The sequence below is a fragment of the Strix uralensis genome, chromosome 4, assembly GCF_047716275.1.
Source record: "Strix uralensis isolate ZFMK-TIS-50842 chromosome 4, bStrUra1, whole genome shotgun sequence".
Classification (NCBI taxonomy): Eukaryota; Metazoa; Chordata; class Aves; order Strigiformes; family Strigidae; genus Strix; species Strix uralensis.
In genome coordinates, this window is record NC_133975.1 from 66,702,990 (window position 1) to 66,723,591 (window position 20,602).

The window sequence follows — 20,602 nt, forward strand, 5'->3', positions numbered from 1 at the left end:
ATGCTGCCCTCAGGTATTTTCCCTGCTCAGCCAGCTGTGCTCTCGCTGGAGACACCCCTGCATGGGTATCGTCCTCTTTGGCAAAGTGCCCGGTGGTGGCTGCTGCTGAAGAGCTGCTGTGCTCCATCCCTGATGTGTGTGTGCTTCACTGGTGGAAGGATCCTCATGTCTTGTGTTCCCCACTGGGCTTGATTAATGGTCTTATTTATAGGCTGGCTAATTAGTTTTCAATGTCTTATTGAGCCCGCCGTTCCACACAGAGCTCAGTAATTATAGTTTTTTAAGAGGCTCGGGAAAAACTCCGTTGCATTTCCTTCTTACCCCTGAACAACAACCCCAGAGCCCATGCAGACACTAATTAAAGTTTCTTTGTCTCTGTGAGGTAAACCCCAAAGTTATGCATGCTGGCAAGCATGGGTTTCTCACTGTGCGAGGGGGAACACCCAAGCTGCTTACCCTCCCGCTGCTTGTAGCTGCCAATTGTGAGGGTCGGATCTGTGTGGATCCATATGGGAATGCTTGGAAGTGACTTACTCACAAAGCTCTGCTCGCAGCTTAGTTTAGTCTGTGTTGTCTCTTGCTTTCTTCACGTGCTTCGAAAGCTGTATTTTTTTTAAAAAAAAAAAGACCCTAAGTGCTGAAAGATCACTAGGCTGTGGTGACCGGGAAGCTGTAGGCACTTACTGCCTTATATCAGTTTCTCAGGCTGCTGATTATTCTTTTTAATGTATTTGGCACAGGGGCAATTTCCCTGTCCTAAATATTGTTACTGGCTACTTCGGAGATAGCTGACCAGAGAGAAGACATGAGCAGCTTTACTCACTTGCAGGAGTACAGCTGTTGTGTAGCCTCTGAGAGCCAAAGTCTGCTATTTAGAAAATGAATAGGGAAGTTACAACTGAGCACTGCTGGAGGTGTGTTAGGAAAGTTCATTGCTGATCCGAGGCATCTCCTATGAACATGGCAAAGATCTTCTTTTACTGTGTCAGTATCTGCTTTCAAACAGGCTGAAACAGCACTCTGAGAACTGTCTTAGAGAAATGGCCTTGACTTTGTAAGTGTCTTGGTGTTGTGATGAGGGTTATAGTGCCGTGGCAGTTGGCAGCACGTTGGGACATCCAGGTGCCTTTTCCAGAAGGGTCCAGCACCATTATTGCCCCTCCAAATCAGCAGGAGCCACAGGCATTGGCAACTCTGCATATAAGGCTGCTAGGCCAGCCTCCAGTAGCAACCCACCAGTTCTGACTTCTGCAAGGGTTACCCTGAATCAGGAAGGTATGGTCACAGCCAAGTGCCTGTTCTCCCCTTTACACTAAGGTAGTGTCACCCCAACATGGTACTGCCTGTGAAGGATCTTCAGGTAAACTCTACCTGTTCTTCATGGTCCCGTTAGCAAACTAGAGAGGTATAAGGGGTGGTAGTTCCCTGTGTGGGAAAGGAGGCCTGAGTAGGGAGGTCAGGATTTGCCCCAGAGTTAAGACAAGTGCCTCTGCTGACATCCTTTCCCCTCTAATGGGATCCTGCCACGGTGCTGTCAGTGAAACACCTCATTAGGCTTCAGCATGATATGCAGCAGCCTCGCTGCAAATTTGAGCTGTGTTTAAAACGCTCCCAGGGGCTTTGTGGGGCCCCTTGTCACAGAAATCTCTCAGGGACAGTGTTGTGGGGGCAGAAGTGCCATTCTTTGTGGCCGGGACCATCTCTCTGGTGTTTCCATACAAAGCCTTAAACAGAGGAATTTGTCCTCTAAACACAACAGCTAGAAATATATTTTACTTAGAAAATTGTATACCCATTTGTATATAAATTGTTTATGTACAATCTTTTAAATCCTCATCTGTAGCAAGCTTTTGTCCTTTTTCTATCTTGCAGTGAAATCTCCTCTAAAAATTAGTAGTTTTTCATAGTAAACTTGGTAAGCAGAGAGAATTGAAGCAGTTAACAATATTGGCACTTCACAGAGCTGCAGTAAAGGAGGTTTTGCTCCTGGTATATAGCAAGGCTGGTACAGGAGCAGGGAGGGGGATCCTTCTAGTTTGATGAGAGGCTTGACATCATCTCAGAGGAGAGGGCTGCAGAGACAAAACAGAACGGGATTTGGCACATGGAAAGAAAAGGCAACTAAGGCAAGATTTGGGGTAAAATTTGGATGAAGATAAGCAGGGCAAGCAAAAAGGCCGTTCCGGACCAGTCGCTTTCCCTAATCTAGGTGAAAGTGCTACTGCGCTTCCCTGGTATATCTCATCCGCAATGTGAGGCTTAACATTCCTGCCTGGCACGTGGGGGCTTGGAGAGGGAGCGTGGGGGAGGACCGAGCCGGACACAAAGACGGCTGGCCTCTCACCGGAATGGCATCCAAGCCATCTCAGCTATCCAAAGCCCCAGATGCCGACATGTGCGCTCAGCCTGCAGCCTGCTAAGCACACAACAAGAGGCAATTACAGCACACCTCGGGCCACGGCCTGCTGTGGGCGAGGGGGGCGCGGAGGGGGTCCTTTCAGACGCGCTTTTATTCAGCGTGGGGGTTCCTTGAGCGGGCAGAAATTTAAAATCTCTCCCGCGTTTCAGTGTTAAAAATGGAAGCAAGTGGGAATACTAGATAGTTTCAGGCTCCCCTGTGCTTGGGGGAAGGAAGGAGCTGAAGTGATGGTTACATGATGTTTGTGTGACTTCTGCACGCATATGATGAAGCAGGGTAAATATCTGTTTGGTAATTTTGTGGAAATATCAGTAGAGAGAGGGGATAGGCTTCTCTTTCTTGCTCTCACTGTGTGGACCTTTCTCTTAGCTTTTTTCTTGTGTGTTCAGAGCATTCTCTGAGCTCTCATGAGGTGGGAAGGGCATATCCCACAGTGGAACCCCTGAACTCCACACTTAGGGAATTAGAGTCCCAACATGCAGATGCAGGATAATGGGTTTTGTGCCGTGGATGCTGCATCTGATCCCACTTCCGTGTGCCGAGAAGCAGTGCTGCGGTGTTGTGCAGCTCCTCCAAAACAGTTGTGAGGGGCACACGCAGGGACTGAGCACTGCCTAGGTATAAAGTAGAGCAAAGTATCACTTATAGCCTGCCTGGGCAATGACATAGAGAAGAAAAGGGGTATACATGGCTTTCTGTGCCATTTGCTTTGCACTTTTTAAAAACGAGACTGATACCCCTGCCTTGCCCCAGGATCTGTGTATTGCCTTCTTTCCTAAAATCCATATTAAATGTAGGATACAAGGACTGAGGGTGTTGTGTGTCAATGTTTATGTGGGCTTGGTTTCTTTTGACAGGGACACACATGCAGCAAAGGGATGCACCGACCTGTCTCCCAACCCACTCAGTCCGGACTGTGTGACCACTGACTTTCAGCCCAGCAAAACCACGTGGTCGGGAGGAGTTAAGTTACGGCTGAAGACCAGGTTAGAATGCGTGTATCTGTGTTCCTATCTGCTGGGTGTGTTTTGTGGCCACTGTTCTTGGAGAGCGGCTAGCAAACTCCACTTAACTCTTGCGGGAGTGAGGACAGCAATAATGCTGGATTGGAGCAACATAAATCCCCAGTGTCTGCAGTGTTAGGCAGAGGAAGAGGTCCAGGACAGTTTCTTAACCTCACACCCACCTTTTCCCAAGGCTTCCTTGACCCTCAGCACGGTGTCAGAGAAATGAATTCACCTTTTGGGCCTTGAGTCAAGCATCAACGTTGCTGCATGTCAGGAACATCTACATAGGTCTGGGTGTAAAATAGTTACTGCTTTGGCTGCCAGTATGCTTGAGGGTGACTCACTGAGAAGGAGTCCAGGAAGAGGTGTCCTTTCTCCTCAGAAACTTTTGTCGGTGCTGGTAAAGGTCATCAGAGATGCTGACCCAAAATACCTCCACAGAAGTGGTGTAAGCTTGCTGTGGCTCCCCAGTTTTAGGTGCCTGACTTTCTAAAATCACCTGGCTTCTTTTGAGCCTCTGAGTTTCAGTGGGAGTTTGGCATTCATGACAACCCTGCTGCGTGCTCATCTGGATTTTTTAATGATTAAATGTCTTCAGAAGTCAGTTTCCTGAATTGCTCTGGATCAGCCAGTGTTGTGGCAGAGCCCAATTTCTTTCCTTTGTCCGTGCAGTTCAGGACCAAATCCTACAGCATTTACTCAGGCAAAGCTTTTGCTGGTATCAAAAGAGCCTCTTACATCAGTCAGATGGTAATCTGGATGACCTCACAGATTTTTGTGTCTGTCTTCTGAGATCTGCACCATGAAGTCAAAGCTGTGGCTTTCATTGGCAACATTGCATTCAGGTCAGACCTTGACCTATTTGAAGTCAAGAAACTACACTGATTTCCTATAGCTGGAGGAAATGTGGCCCAGCACCTGTTGGTGAGCAGCTGAGAAGGGAATGTGACATGCTGAAGTCACGTTCTGATCTTATCAGCAAGGATGCACTTCTGAAGCAAACTCACTGACCTCAGTGGAGCTGCTCCAGCTTTTAGCCACTGCAAACATTTATGGATGTTGACCCTGCACCACCTGGGTGGCCGCAAAAGAAAGAGAAAGGGCTCAGCCCTTCTGCCCGTGTTCATGTGTGTAACCTCACTAAATTTGTATTACTTTCCCCTAGATGAGGATTTGCACCTAAAATTAGATCTTTCTCGGTTCGAGCAGATTTTAGAGGCTGAAATCTCTCTTCAAGCTATTTTATCAGAGAGGGATTTATCTCTGGGGTATGGGACTCTGCAGTTCCTGAGGTATGTGACCCACAGCAAATTTGGGAAAGGAGTTCCCATAAATCCACCACCTTCCTATAGCATTGAGTTATTCAGCATATGCCCTCTGTAAATCCCTGTCGATCTAGTAGCAGATCTTTGCAGAAGCTCTAAAGTTTAGCATTTCACTTGGATTAATTTGTCTTTGGATGCAGAGCCAATGTTTTGCTTGAATTTTCCAGCAGTGTTGGAGGCTGTGTCTGCATATCTCAGTTTAATTCGGGCTGAAGCTTTGATTACGAACAGGAAGTTGCTTTAATGTATAAGAATTTGAGTGTGGGAGGGTATTTCAGACTCTGCGGCCTTTGCTTTGGCCGTAGCAGCAGGTGCAATTCCCCTGCTTGTTTACTTTCTGCAGACTCACCCTAGGCAATGAAGGCAACAGGCTGTCAGCAGTCCTGATCGGTTTCTGAAATTTGGGGTGATGAGTGAACGTCCTTTGCCACAAGGGAAATCCAGAGCTCAGGACTGGTTTCTCAGGTGTTGCAGTTGAGCATCTATGGGAAGGAGCAGCACAGCACCAGCCTGCAGTTCACCTTCCTCAGTGTACACTTAACGATTGCTCACCAAAGCTTGCCTCATTTCCTCCACTGCGCAAAATAAACAAGGCCAGGGTAGTATTGCCAGCCAGTGCAGCTCTACCCTTCGGTAGAGGGCAATCTGAGATGAGAAGGAGGGAAGAATTAGGTCTAGAAATCCAGATGTAGGGGTGTCTTTCACCAAAAAAATGTTTATTACCAAAGTGATTAAAAGTTTCCCTGAGGGAGAGGACAGGTTCGTTAGCCATTCTGTGGCCACTTATCTCACCCACTCTCTGCAGGTACAGTGGGAAGGTAAATTCTCAGCTAGGAGTAAATCATGAGTTCACCTGGCTAGCTAAAAGTTTAAACTCTCCTTGGTACCCTTTGCCTTTTCTTTTTCCTTGCAGTACCTCAGCAAGCAGTCTGTTTGTGACCAGATCCTCCCCACACACACACATGAACGTGTGTATAAATGTACATACGTTCAGCGCACACACCTATAGGACCTTCTTCTTCTCTCCCGTTTATCATTTCTACATTAGCACTTGGTGTTGAGTTTATTAGCATTGCCTGTGATTTGTAGCCCTGTAACTCAGAGGAGAACCCAGCTACTGCCTGAAACAGTTGCCCTGAAAATCCCCTTGGTTACCTGCCGTGACTCATTGTCCACGTTACGTTTGGATAATCAGGCTCACAGGGCAGCGTTTCTGCTGCCAGCCACCGAGTTCCTCCTAAGCAGTGAACAAGACTAGGAAAACACATTCCTTCCATTGTTTCTAAGTCTCTCCTGTTGCAAGTTGCTGTGTGTTTGATATCAGGGTGCGAAAGAATCTAAGCTATGCTTGTTTTTCTGTCTTTTTAACGAATTTACTGACTGGAGAAGAATGAGGAAAAATTATTTGAATTAAGCCCGTTGGGCTAATTTATCAATATGGATAAATCAGTGCAGCTCTGTGACTTCTGTAAAGCCATGGGCAGGGGAGGCCACTGTAGGGTCTGGCTGCTGAGATTTTCTGCCCGTGCTCTGAGAGATGATGTGAATGCCTGGAGAAGACAGGAAATCATAGGGTCCTTCTCAAAGACTGTGAGTCAGTCAGCTGTTTCTTTTCCATGTCTGTTCTTTCTTCCTGTTTTTCTAGCAAAGGGAACAGAGTAAAACTGTAGCAAGAAGATGAAAGTTGCAGAGGGTCTTTAATCCAGTGCTCACCAACTCCTCATTCTAGCCTACACATGCTCTAAGTACCAGTCAGGAGGCTGTCTTGGCTTCCACGTGTCTAAGCCGCGGTCCTGTGTGAACGGCGCAGATGGACTATCCTGGTGGCAAGTACTTTCTCAAAATAAAGATCTGAAATACTCTTTATTTTGCAATTTAAATCATACTTATCATGTTGCTTGGTAATGCTTTCCATAAAAAAGAAAGCTGTCAGAAGATCCCAGTAGGACAAAGTCCTTGAATCCAGTAATCAACAAGAATGAAGCTTGTATACATCACACTAATAACCAGAGCCCCACTGTTCCTGTTCAAGCCTCTTGTCTGGTTAGTGTCAGGGAATGTCAGTTAGACCCTTTCTTTGTGTAGGGCAAAGTCCTCGATCTAAATATTGCCTGTCACACATACTCTTGGACAAAGGGAAAATGAAGCGGCAGCGCACGGCCCCGTTCCTAGCACAGCACTCTGCGGTAGGCCCGTTGGGTGATTTTACTAAGTCACTTCACCTCTTGAGGCCTTTGTTTCCTTTTCTGGAAAATTGATAAATACCCCTTTCTTGGATAAGACAGCCTGGAGGTTACTGAAGAACTGTGATAACACAGAGATGTCACATGCAAGACCAATAATCATTAATTACAATGTTTGACTGTTCTGAGTTCAACTAAGGAGCGACCGTTGCTCACAGCTGCCATCACCTCTGAGCAATCCCAGTACTTCCTTCTGCAGGCTGGGGCAGAGAGCCTTTCTTTCAAGAAAAGCCTTCTTTGGTCTCCTGCAAACTCTGGCAAATGTTGCTGCAGTACCTGATGTTTTCATATGTGCTCAGCCATCTGCACCTTGTCCCTTACCAGAGGCAGCATGATGAACATTGCTGTGCCCTTGGTCATTCCCATCCACAAAATAATCTTACTGCACTGTTTCTCTCTGCCTACTTTTGGTGCCAAGGAGAGAAGAGGAGGAAGAGAGACAGGCTGTTTCCTTCACCTGGAGTTGAGAAGAATGGTATTACAAATCTTATGTATATCCACATACATGGTTGTCATGTCCACTTTCACACAGGGCTTTTCTCTCCAGCTGTATGGTGAGGAATTTTTCCCAAAGAGTTGACAATGGTAAGGGTAGGAAATCTGAGCAGAAGCCTCTGATTTTCTGCTTCCTCGCCCCAGAGAGCTCAGTACCTGTCTCCCAGTTCTGACGTGGCACTCAGGACTTGGTCTGATGCAACCCAGACGTCCCAAGTGATGCTCGTCAAAGGGAAAAAACGAATGGCATCTGACATGGAAACTGGAAACAACACACAGGCACAACATCTGCCTGTGCCACTGGGAAAGGGGCTGGAGAGAGAAAGGAGGCCAGACTGGTCAGGGGTAGAGCCCTGAACTCAGCTGGGGTATTTTTCTCAAGGTTTTTTCTTTTTTTTGGTTTAAGACTGAGACTGCTAAAAACTGAGAGATACTCTGAAGGGATTCCCTGGGTAGAGAGTTGTCTTCTAGAAGTTGCAGAGATTAACATATCATGGAAAAGAAGGTTGTGTCCTGATATGAGAATATTCACACATTTCACCTAAGTGTTCTGAAACAAGGGGTTTTTCAGTGTGTTTTTTACTTAAGGAAAGCTTTAATCTGAACATAAAGAGGGGTGTGGGGCACCACTCTCCCTTTCCTTCATAGGTGAGAAGACACTATTGCCCAAGATTCATGACATGAAATATCATTTCATATACTTCAGGTCTTTCTAACAAGTCCTCCTTCTTTTTTAGTCAAAACTGTGAAGGGATAGAGCTCACTCCAGATCTCTCCTGCTCCAGAATTTACCAGAAGGGCTCTGTGAGCTTAAAAAGACAGATTCAGTGAAACACACATCAAGCTGACGCCATTATGGTCCGACTTCTTTCTAATTGGCCTCGTCTGTTATGCTTATTTTTAGAACCATGACTGAACCTTAATTAAGAGCGACATTGCTTTGAGTAGATTGTGGCCTCGCTCTGTCAAAATCCTAATAGGCTTCTGAGTGCTTTAGTTTTTCCTTCATCTCCTGCTTAATAGCTAGGCATAGGGACTGTAGCAGCACGTTAGGATATCTATAGAAGTATCCTTGTTATGCTAGCTCTCCTTTTAGATGTGGCCATCTTGGACACAGGTCCGCACCGATGAAAATTCAGATTGTTGTTTATGCTTTCTGTTGATGCAGGTACACAGTCACCCTGGGAGGGTACACAGGAGTTGCTGTGATCAGGATCTCTCCATATAGAAAGAGCCTGCTGCACTGTGCAGTGGGGTGCGGCTCAGGACATACTATCTCTGCCATGTACTTTTTGTTAGTTTAGAAATATCACTAGCTTAAAATCTTAACCACTGTGAGGGTGACATGGTAAGGATGGGCAGCTGCCTTCTTGACTTTCTCTCTTGTGACTCAGATCGGAGGGGCACAAGCTTTGCACTTGTGTACAAATCTTTCTCCTCTTCTGCAGGAGGAGGCTCTCCACTGCAGGGCCCCCATCCCTTCCCACCTCCCTAGATGAACAGGCCAGGCCATGGCTGTCCCTTCCAGCTCCAGCAACCTCCCACAGAGCCACCTGGGCCACATGGCTGCTGGGAAAGGCACAACCACAGGGACTGCAGTTGTCTGCGATGGCACAGAGTGACCCTCTTGGCCTTAGGTCTCTCTGTCTTCCCATCTTTCTTGGGCACGTTAACACCAGCAGCTAGTCAAAACCATCCCTGCAGGTCATGGAGAATGTGTGCTAGTGACGACTGCTCCTGCTTGGATCCACAGGTGGATTCTACTCCTTGGGGAGAGATGCTTTTCTTGAAAGGCTTTGCTGCCTTTATCTTCAGTGTTTCTCATCTCTGCTGAGGAGGATTTTGAAGTTTGCTGGCAGGGAAAAAAATGAGCACAGGGTCAGTGCTAGAAGAAGAATTGTTCACAAATGGTCTCTATTCAGCCATCTTGGATGATGTGTTTGACAGATGTGAGGCTGATGAAAACTTAACTCCCCGCAAGCTCTGTGTGTGTGTTGCAGCAGAAATAGATCCGTTTATTGGGGCACTGATGACTCTGAGTTGTTAACTGATCAGCCACAACATCCCCTCCCTGGCTTTCACTCATTAGCTTTCTAAAAGGCTGAGTTACATCCTGTTGTTGTCTGCAAGGATAAAATTAAGTCTGTGTTTCCTAATAGAAGGTGTTTTCCTTGTGAAATCCTTCTCTTCCAGCTTCAGCAGCTTGCTTTGATACCTTCACACAATGTCTAATCTGCACAGCAAGTACATCCCATGATATGCCCTAGGATCCTGCTCAGTGAAAGACCAGGACATGGCATGTGAGGGGAGGGAACTGCTTCTTTCCTGCTTCTCATCCTAACGTAGAAACCGGTCCCATAAATTGGGTGTAACGACAGTCATCCACCTGCAGCTCTTGTTGTCATGGCAGCAGCGGTCAGTATTGCTGTATTGATGTGCTCCTCGGCCTCAGCCAAAGTGTGCTGCTGGCCACTGGTGACCTTTTCCCCCTTCTTTTTGCCCTTTTCCCCCTTCTTTTTGCCCTTTTCCCTTCTTTAGGAAAAGGGAAACTTTTCTAGGCAAATGTAGGAAAAATGAAAATGACAGTTTGAAGAAGCTAGGTTCCTTGCTTTGGTTAAAGATGGGCCTTTTTACACAGAAGTATCTGTGCACTCTTGGAGGATGCCGGAGTACATTTGAATTGCAGAACACTCAGGTTGTGTATGTACTCTGGCACTGGTGAGGATCAATACATAAAGAATGGAAATTAGACCAAATACATTGTTCTGTATAGTTTTATTTTGTAACCTTGGGAAAAAGATGAATGAAACTTCTGGTTATACTGTGAAGAAAGCTTCAGATGGCTGTTTGTTAGATGCTGATTCATTTGTAGAGTTAGTGCCAAGGTATCTTTATAAAAAGTTCCATTACTGTTTTGCATACAAAGCATAAAAATAATCTACAGAGATTACAGAGAAGAACATGTTCAGCTCTTCCTAATAAGAGAGAGCTACAGAGCTATTAATGGTAAAGGGCCTCGGAAACGTCAGTATGGTCCTTGCAGCCCAGACTGCATCAAGTCTTTGCCAGACTGCGTTAGAGGAGACTGCTAATGTGCCGCTCACGTTTCTGTCTGAAAATGCTGTGACCAGTATAGCAACAAGGAGCACCCAGATAACAGCAGCTGGACAAGATTAAAGACTATTCTTTTCCCTTTGGTTTTCCAGTTTACGGTGTGAATTTGGCAGTATCTGGTATGTAATCAGTGTTACAGCTGCCGGGGAGCCTATTTAGATGCCAGCATTGCATCAGGGTCCACTGTCTTCTCTGGGTATCTTCATTCCGAGGCATTTGTCGTGATGCCAACCTGACCTGGATGCCCAGGTTATCTGATCACTGGAGGTGTCCACGAGGAACCGGGAGTCTCTTTTCCAGCCTTGGCATTTACAACAGAGGGATCACTTTCTCCATTATCTGAAGTGGAGAATTTTTTTAGTAATAAGATTGTCCAGACACTTTCACAAGTACGGTACAGGTGCAGCCCTTGAGGAACTAGTATAAAGGATAAGGGGATGAGGTCATTTTGTTATTCCTGTTGTTGTTATTACTACAGTTCTGCATTTTGAAATCCTACAACCTTCTGGACCGAAGTGTCAGCTGTTGCTCCTGGTTTTGTTGAAGGCAACTGATCTACGTCAAGTTTATAACAGTTAAAGATCTAATGATTTATTTGTTTTCACTCAAGTCAGGAATTAGCTGCTTCATTTGCAAGTTTTATCACTCAGTTTGTCTGGGATGAATCAGGATCTGATGTTGCGGGTTTTACAAAAACATTTCTGTCCCACTTGCCAAAAAGAGTTTAATCTTGCACTGGTTTTTATTGCTTCCTGAAAGTTATGTTCTGCAGTAAAGCAAGGGTAACCAAAAGCTGTTGCAAAATTGGCAGATTAACCACATTCAGCTCCTCCTCCGTCTGTAACGGGAGATAGCTGTTCTCCTTTAGACACTGTGGTGTTCACTGTCATACTGCACTCCAGTTCCAGTCCTTTTCCCTAATTAGGCAATAATGATTATAAACTAAGCTTGAGGAAGTAGGGTGAAACAAGGTGCTCTTTTCAGGTGTTACAGAAGGCTGAATCTAGGAACTTCTTGGCATTCCCTGAACACCCACACACAGGCACTGGCAGCCTCAGCTGTGCCTTTCTTTCACAACCTCAGTGCTCCATTTCAAGGAGAGTCTTCTGGTTGATTCAGTGGAGACTGCATCAGGCCCCCTGTTCTCTGCCTTTCAGTGCACATGTGTGCACAGAGACCCACCATACTTCCATCCTGCCGCTTCCTTGGAGATCACCTGCGTGAGTCTGCAACATGAGCTGAAGATCATGTGTACTGCAGCACTTCCTCTTTTGGCTTAAGCTCAGCTAAGATTTGGTTACCCTTAATCCACGTTTTCAGGATCAGGTAGGTGTGGAAACAATGCAAGGTTATCCCTCACTGAGCTGGTAAGACATGTCTTCTGACTTAAATTCACAGCTTTGCTGTCCACGTGTTGTATTATTACGAGGATATCAACCAGAAGGGTTTAAAATACCTGTGGCTCAGAAGGTTGGCTACACAGCTTCCTTGCAGCTTTTTACTGATCAAATCAAGGGATAACAAGCTTCACTTCTGATCATTCTGTGTGCCTTCCCACGCAAAAAAATAATGCTGGGGGCTCATACTACTTGAAAGTGGAAAGAGAGTCTTTAAATCCCTGCAACAGAAAAGGCAAGAATGCAGGTTATTTTTAGTAAACAGTTTTGTCAACTTCCCATCCGGCAGTGTTCATCTTCCTTGTTTCTCTGGGCAAGGAGCTTAACAAAAGAACTCTGTTTAAAACACACCTACACATGTAATGGTAAAACGATGAGCAGTTCAGCTCACCCTCTGTAAACCTCCAGTTCAGCTTTCCTTAAGACAATTCTGTCACAACAAATGGAAAAGGAAAAAAATGTCCCTTTCTTCTTCTTTTTTCTTTCTTCTGCTGATGAGAGAATGAGCTGTGAACTCTGAAGTCTGTATGGAAAAACTACTGGTGAAATGCTTCTACCTCTCACCTTCTGACAATGCTTTTCCATGTCATAGAACATCAGCCGGTGCCGATGTTAACTTGCGTTACTTACGGATTTGACCCTAGCAATCGTTTTTCACTTGGTACATTTTCCTGTATCGTTTCTTTCACAATCTTAAGCAGTACTAGGAGAGTCCTCTTTTGGTGTCTGGTTTACATCTGCAGAGGGCATTTTAATCTATTTACTGACTTACTCAGGACATGCTGTACTGTGAAATTTTCAGTGAGACAAAGACTTTAAAGATGCATCACAGCCTCCTCTTGCATTTATGCTTTATAGGTAGTCAAGGTTGTCCTGCAGACTGTCACATTTGGGATTTCAGTGGTACACAGTGCTGCTCCTCGTTCTCACAGGAAGAGTTAGAAACGGTGGAGATGAGTGCTAGAGATCCCCCATGGAAAGCAGAGGGAGGATTAAGGACAAGCCCAAAGGCTGGGGCAAAGGAGAGTCTGTGTGGCATGTTCAGGGTACTTGATCGCTAATCCCCTGCTTTGACTTTCCATTGCATTCCATGTGCCTTAAATAAGGTTGTCAGTGGTTGTTTTTCTCCTAAGAGCTGATAGAGGCCTTCCTTAGCAGTGGTGATTGAAGCAACCAAAGGCCAGCCGTGCTGTGCTGTGCCTGGGAATGCACCCAGGCTCACATGCTGCAGGGGGACAGCTGGCTGGCTGCAAGGCGCTGGGGGATGCCGAGGACGCACATTGCTGGCACTTGGTTGTCACGTCTCTTCCTGCATTTTTATCAGCACTGAGGAGAGATCAAAACAGCATTGTGCGGGCTTTCACCCCCTCATGGTATTTGATTCTTTAGATGACTTTGCCAGTCATCACTTCAAAATGAAGGGAACCTTTTGAGAAAAGCACTCCTTCAGCATCCATAAGAATCACAGGCGGCTGCCCTGCTTGGTGCATCGTGTGGGAGTCCACACGCAGCCCAGCCTGTAAACTGATCCCTGTGAATGGGCCCCCAGGTTCATCCCTGAGGGGTAAGGCTTCTGGCTGGGAGGTAGAGGGGAAGACCCCCCACATTCAGTGATAACCCACTTGTCTGCCCATGCCTGTTGCCTTGCAAATATGGGGGGGAGCGTGTTGTGTGAATGTCAGGAATGGTGCATGATTACTGCTTGGTTCACGTGGAAAAGACAAGAACGTAGCAGTGAAACAGAAGTCAGCACAAGCAATTTTAAATGTGAATATTGGTGTTACTTCACATTCATCTTCCTTGAAAGAGCTGGCCTGTTGCTGATGTGCAAAATCCTTCTGCTTTTACCTAGGCGGAGTGAAACTCCAGGCCGACCTCATTCCTGGCATTCAACCAAACTTGCGGAGAACCAACCCGATCCCAGCATGATGCAAATATCTCAGGGTACGCTTGGCACCCCGTGGCATCAGTCCTACCACTCCAGGTAAGTACTACACAGCTGTGGTCCTGTGCTGCATAGGCAGAGATGTAAAGCAGCATTTTTTCATTTAGTTTTTCATTTAGTATCATTTGTCCAGTTTTCACGTGTGAAATGAGTGTAGAAATCAGGCTCCCAAGCCAGCATGCCTCTAAATTAGTCCTCCAGTCTTATGTCCTTCCTTGTCTCCAGTGTCATGCTGGCTTCAGGGAGGCTCTGCCTCATGCCCAAGGATGTGTCTTGATGGTACTGACTACAAGATCAGGGCAGAGGAGTGAAGGAAGGGGACAAAAGGTGTGGTGGAAAAATGTTACCAGTTGCCTCCATACAGCTGGACAAGTTTACAAACAGCCAGGGTTAGGATTAGAGTTAGGAAGGCTTTGGTTCTTGTTTGGTTACCTAAATAAAGTGCCCATGTTTTCCTCCTTGAAGTGCTCTGTGAGGTGATTAACAGCTAGGAAGTGAACTGCTTTAAAAATCTCCCTTCCCATCAAGATGGGAGCGCAGCGTAAGGACATTAATGCAACTTTCTGTGGATCTGGATGTGGGAACTGAGGTCCTGCTCTGCATCCCATGAACTGTCCCCACGTAGAAACACAGCATTGTTGTTTCCCCAGCAAGGGGAAAGAAATCCAAAGTCAAAATCAGCGTATTAAAAAAAAAAAGGAAGACAAGGATATAGGTAGCAGGGCAACTGTGCCTGTCAGCATAACTGAGCCACTCTCAGGAGCAGCAGACAGTAGTGCATCACCGACGATACTCCCAGGGTGAGTTCAGTGAGGGATTTCCTGGGTTTGGCAACACTTTCTGCAGGGGTCAGCTTTAGCATAACTGTATGTGCATGACTGTTCCTCTAAGTTAGTGCAATGGTTTATCAGTCCCCAAAAGACTAAACTACTAACCTTAGCGCTGTTAAAAGAAGGTGGTATGAGGTGCCTCTGGTTTTGGCCATGGACCAAGTAGTGATATAGTCCCAGCCAGTTGGGGCTGTTTCCGTGAGGCCACGTGGTATGGTGAGTAGTGGAGGAGAGCTGCCTGAGCAGGCATACCCGTCAGCTACCCTGCATAGCCCCAAAAGGTGGGAAGCCCTGGGGCAGCTTGCAGGGGGACAAGTTTAAATTCTGCCTTTGGAGGATTTTCCCTGGAAGTGTAGAAGGGTTTGAGGAGCAGGAAACTCTCCTTAGAGCCACTGGGATTTAAACATCATTTCTTCTACAGGCGAGACTGAGCCTTGGCAGAGGGGAGGCAAAAGAAAACAGAGCATTAAAAAAGTGAGGAGATGGCTGCAGAAAAAATACATGTTTGACTCTGGCCTTCAGCACAGATCATGCTGTAGCATATTCAGTTCCCACTGAGGGGCTTTGCTTCCCAGCCACAGCTCCTGGCAGAGCCTTTGGCAGCACAGCTCTGTCTCCTGGGTGCTTGAAGAGGAGCACGGGGAACATCTAGTGGCCGGCTGGCCAGGGCTGTGCTAGGCATTGCCAGAGAGGTGTTTATTTGAAACTAAAATAGAGTGGTGCATTTAAATGAGTAAACCAGCTTTATCCTGAGATTTGCCATATCTCTTTCTGCCTGTCTCTGTGTTCCTCTGCATCTCTCTGCAGAGCCGCTGCTTTTTCCCCTTGTGGGCAGGCTTCCTTCTGCCTTTTCTTATCCTTAGCAGCCTTCTCCCCTCCGTCTGTCCTTTGGGCTTGTCAGTGTTAATCCAGCAGGGTGGAAGTGACCGTGGCTGGGATATGATCTGGAGCAAGCTTTAGGCTTTCCGGCAGATAGTTGTTAGGAAGGAGGTTACCAAACACACCTGCTGCCTCCTTGATTCCCAGGGCTGCTGTGCATCCCCAGCTCCCCGGCTGCACAGAGCAGGGTTGGTTTTGATATCCCACTGGAGCAAAGCGTGCAGAAATGGTGCTTGCCTTTCCCTGTGCCAGCTGAGGCTGCAACTTGCACCCTGGCAAATGCAGGCTCCTCTCCATTCCTGCCTCCAGCTCTGAGCCTTGCCCTGCCGCCCTTCGCGTGGGACAGCAGTCTTTCCTTTCCTGGTGCTTTCCTGTGGCTCTGCCAGGACAGTGCATATAGTTGCACAGGAAACTAGAGAAAGCGGTATCTAAGGAAGGGGAGCTGCGAATAGAGGGAAGAAAAGTGAAATCCTCAGGCTACGCTCCCCAATCCTCAGTGTATTTGCTTGAATCTGGGAGGAGAGATTAGCCAGGGGAAACTCCACATAGATTTGTGATATCTCCTTGTGAGGTGTAAAAAGAGCCATGGCTGGTGCAAGGAACTCCCTTCCCACTGATAGAAAGATGTCTGAATATCCTTGTTTTTGAACACATCCTTAGCAGCCACGAGTCCTCTTTCGACACGTGTGTATCTTGGAGCAGGTGCCAAGGTGTACCTGCACCTGCTGACCTACTTGAGGAGGCGGCTGTGAACACTTCCTGGGGCACTCTCAGACTGTTTCTATTGTTGCACCCCCACTTGCCTCCACGTACAAACACATGCATCTCTTCCCTGTCTTGTCAGTTTAGTTTTCTCGCAGCAAACAAACTATCCTTGGGACAGCTGAATTTCCAGGAAGCCTGCCAGGGCATAGCCTTCATCTCCATAAAAAGAAATGAAATGGGGTTAAAAAGAAAGAGATTAGATTCCCCCCAGAATGCCTCTCATGCTCCTCTCCTCCTCCTCGGTGGCGTCGGTGCTCATTCAGCTTTCCAAGTGCTTTGGATAGGTTTGATGGGTGGGGTTGATCCTCCCTGGCTCCAGAGACGCACTGTCTTTCTGTCTGTATTTCCCTCCCACCCTTCTGTGGTAAATAAGAGCCATGTGTTGCAATGTCAAGCAGTTCCTCTTTGTGAACTGGGATGACTGCAAACAGGGGATGGAGTAAGGCCCAAATATGGGTTTTCATCTGCACTTCTCAAAACTAAACATCTTGCTTCTGAGCTCACTTATAAGTTGTTGTGCCTCTCCTCTGCTGACAGTGGGTTTTTACTCTTCTCTCACTCTTCCCCAGCTCCTCAACCAGCGATCTCTCTGGCTATGAGCATGGCTATCTGAGGAGAAGTCCTGATCAGTACAGTTCCCGGGGCAGCATGGAGAGCTTGGACCACTCCTCCCCTGGCTACCACCCTTGTCACCTGTCCCCGGCCAAATCCACCAACAGCATCGACCAGCTCTCCCACCTCCACAGCAAGAGAGACTCTGCCTACAGCTCCTTCTCCACCAACTCTAGCATCCCCGAGTATCCCGCTCCTCCGTTCAGCAAAGAGCAGTCCTGCTCCACGGACAGCATGCAGTCCCGAGGCGGCCTGCAGGAGGGGATGAGGCAAGCTGACATCAGGTACGTTAAGACAGTCTATGACGCCCAGCGAGGGATCTCCGAGGAGTATGAGGTGAAGTCCTCTGCCTTGCATCCAAGCTGCGAGGCCCGGGCCTCGCTGGATGGTCGTGGCCACGGCAGGCTCCACAGCTTCAGCCGGCACAATGCAGCTCCCTCCTGGGCGCAGCCAGGCCAGGGCTCCTTGGACAGCAAGAGCCAGCCCCCCAAGGGGCCTCCCTTGCCTCCCACTCGCAGCGACAGCTATGCAGCCATCAGGCATCACGAAAGGCCCAGCTCATGCGCTGGCGTTGATCTGAACAAGCCTGGTCAAACCCAGCCGAAAGGGACCTGGCCTCCGCTTGTCAGCACCCTATCCCAGGGGCCGCTGCTGAAAACCCCATTTGGAGAAGGGCACCTGCACACCGTGGTGGAGAAGAGCCCAGAGAGCAGCCCCACCATGAAGCCCAAGCAGAGCTATTCCCAGCCAGCCCAGCCAGGGCAGCCCCTGCTGCCTACTGGTGTCTACCCAGTACCTTCCCCAGAGCCACACTACGCCCAGGTGCCCCAGCCTTCTGCAAGCAATAATGGGACGCTTTACCCAGCTCTGGCCAAAGAAAGTGGGTACTCTCCACCTCTTCCAGCCTCTTACAACAAGGCTGTAGCCAGCAGCACCCTGGGCTCTGATGAGAATGGAAACCAAAGCACTACAAACAGATCAACCATCTTCTACCAGCCCCCAGCAGCTGAGAGAAAGCATGATGCTGCAGCAAAACTTCTCCAGCAAAAAGCTCCTTGCACGACAAGCCCAGAAGTCTGCCTGACCACGTCAAGAAAGGAGGAGTTGTTACCACCTTACAAGGTAGCACACAGCAACCGAGAGACCTCGAGTACTGCACAGGCCTCCAAACACAGTTTTCAAGCTCTGCAGCCCCAGCTGAGGGATGCTAGTGAGAGGAAACCCCATTACCAGCCCAAAGAGGACTGGACAGCTGAATCCCAGGAGGACAAAAATGGCAATGCACAGAGAAACGAGAGAGATGCTGCTGCTCACCACCAGTGGGGTCACAGCAAGGCCAAGCAGTATGGCTTCTCCTCCCTGCAGAACATCCCAGAGAACTTCAGGAGGCAAAGCAGCTCCGAGCTAAAAGAGATGCAACCAGGCGAGGGTTATTCCAACACCAAACTGTCATTCTTGAACAGCAGCAGTAAAGAGGAGAAGGATCACAGGGGACAGGGGCACAAAGAGTGGAGTGATGTGGACCCACAGGCCTTTGCAAGGCAGGAGGAGGAGGGCACGAGTGTGACTCCATTCCATGCTGCTGAGCCAAAGTGCGAAGAGCCTCCTTCTCCACAGCACCCAAAGATGTCTGATTTTGGGAGGAGCCGGCTCAGCTCTAGCAGCACCCAAAGCCTTCCCTATGGCAAACCAGATGCTGGCAAGCCCCGCTGCTCAGTGCTGGAGAAGGTCAGCAAGTTTGAGCAGCGAGAGCAAAGCACTCACCGGCCCCAGAGTGCTGGTGTTCCCAGCTTCGGCCAGCACTACGGGCCGAGCAGGACGAGCCAGCCCTCCAGCGCACGGTGCTCTCTACACAGCCTGGAGGACATGCGGAGCAAGCTCCACGAGCCCGGCCAGCTGTCCAGTGAGCCAGGCAGGGTCTCCAGCCCCTCCATCAGGAATGGGAAGCTGGAAGAGGCTGACTGGCGCCCTGTAGAGCTGCAGATGGCAGCTTCGGTGAAGCAGGGAAGACCCAGCGAATACTACAGCCTGTGTCCTGGAAATGAGGGGCAAATAAGGATGGCTCAGCTACCAAGGAGTAAAAGCACATTCCAGCTGGGAGGTGAGCCTGAGAAGGAGATCCTCTGGAAGGATAATATTCCGGATGCCCACGGGTCACAGCTGGACACACCGTTTAACAGGGCCTACAGGAACAGCATTAAAGATGCTCAGTCCAGGGTGCTGAGAGCCACTTCCTTCCGTCGCATCAGCCCCCCGTTCGGGAGTGCACCCAAGAGGACAACCCAGAGGCCTGCCTCAGCCCACGTGGGCATGAGGAGCACAGCAGCGTCTCCCCACACCCCAAAGGAGAGGCACAGTATCACGCCAACAGAAGGCAGCCTCTCCACCCTGGACTATGCCAAGACACAGCACATCTCGCGCATCGGGGGCCGAAAGCGGCTGACAGCAGAGCAGAAGAAACGGTCTTACTCAGAACCGGAGAAGATGAACGAGGTGGGCATCTCTGATGGGGAGCCATCGCCTTTCTCCTTCCAAAAGAAAAGCATCCATTTTGTCTTCCCAGAGAATACGGTGGCTGATCGACGTAAGATCTTTGAAAGGGATGGCAAAGCTTCTTCCACAGTCAGCCTCTCCAAGCCGGAGCTCAAGCAACTCCAGCAGAATGCCCTCGCCGACTACATCGAGCGCAAAACAGGGAGACGGCCATCCTCGCAAGATGTCGGACTGCTGAGGGAGCGCTCCCACAGCTCCTACCTACAAACAGGTGGCCCAGACAGCCAGAGCCTTTCCTCTGCCTCCAGCATGAATTCTCTCCAGGACCAGAACCTTTACCGCCGGAGAGAGTCGGTAGAGCGGATATCGAGGATGGGGCGGATATCTTCTACCCTTCCTCCTGGGCTGATGGGCTGCTTTGATACGAGTGGAGATGAGAAGAAGACAGGGCACCAGGACAGCCCCATCACAAGCCGACCGAAAACAGAGAGATGCTGGGATTACAGAGCCAAAACAGAGCTCACCAAAGGCACGCAGACAGACCCTCTGGGTGTGCAGGGCCAGCCTTGCTACAGGAAGCAGGAGCAGGTCTTTGAAGCACCCTCTACCACCAGGAAATCTGGGAAATCAGTGTCTGTGGAAGACTTGCTTGATAGGTACAACAATCAGACAGTCCCTGTGCATATACGTTCCAGATCGTCTCCCACAGCGGATAAGAAACACCAGGTATGTGGAAACCAGATCATATGTGCAGGCAAGCAGGGTGCTCTGAACCAGGGAATGAGGGGGGATGTCGGAGAACAGGCTGATGTTCAGTCATGGCAGTTACTCTATTGGTTAGAGAGAGGTTAAATGCATGTTGAGATAGAGACAGTTCATTGCTTTTAAATTACCAGGATACTGTTTTGAACGTTTGCTGGTGGGGGACTGCTTCTGTTCAGCTTTCTTACTGTTGGGGCTATTTCAGGGATTTCAGAGGTGCTGGGATTTCAGTGCATATGTTGGTAGTGTGCGTGTGTTACTGCTGCTCTGGACATCCCATCTGAGGTGTCCTGTTCTTACCTGTCAGCATCACTGG

The 20,602-nt window shown here is 48.4% G+C and overlaps 1 protein-coding gene across 4 annotated transcripts in view; it reads left to right on the forward strand.

The window, feature by feature from the left end:
- Positions 1 to 20,602, forward strand: part of SHROOM3 (shroom family member 3) — a 108,103-nt gene that overhangs the window by 71,027 nt on the left and 16,474 nt on the right. For all 4 annotated transcript variants that reach the window (XM_074867073.1, XM_074867074.1, XM_074867070.1 and 1 more), the window contains 3 exons: positions 3,277 to 3,405; positions 13,853 to 13,984; positions 16,989 to 20,250. In XM_074867073.1, the coding sequence (XP_074723174.1) occupies positions 13,926 to 13,984; positions 16,989 to 20,250 (3,321 nt within the window). In that variant the 5' untranslated portion in view covers positions 3,277 to 3,405; positions 13,853 to 13,925. The remainder of the gene's footprint in view (positions 1 to 3,276; positions 3,406 to 13,852; positions 13,985 to 16,988; positions 20,251 to 20,602) is intronic.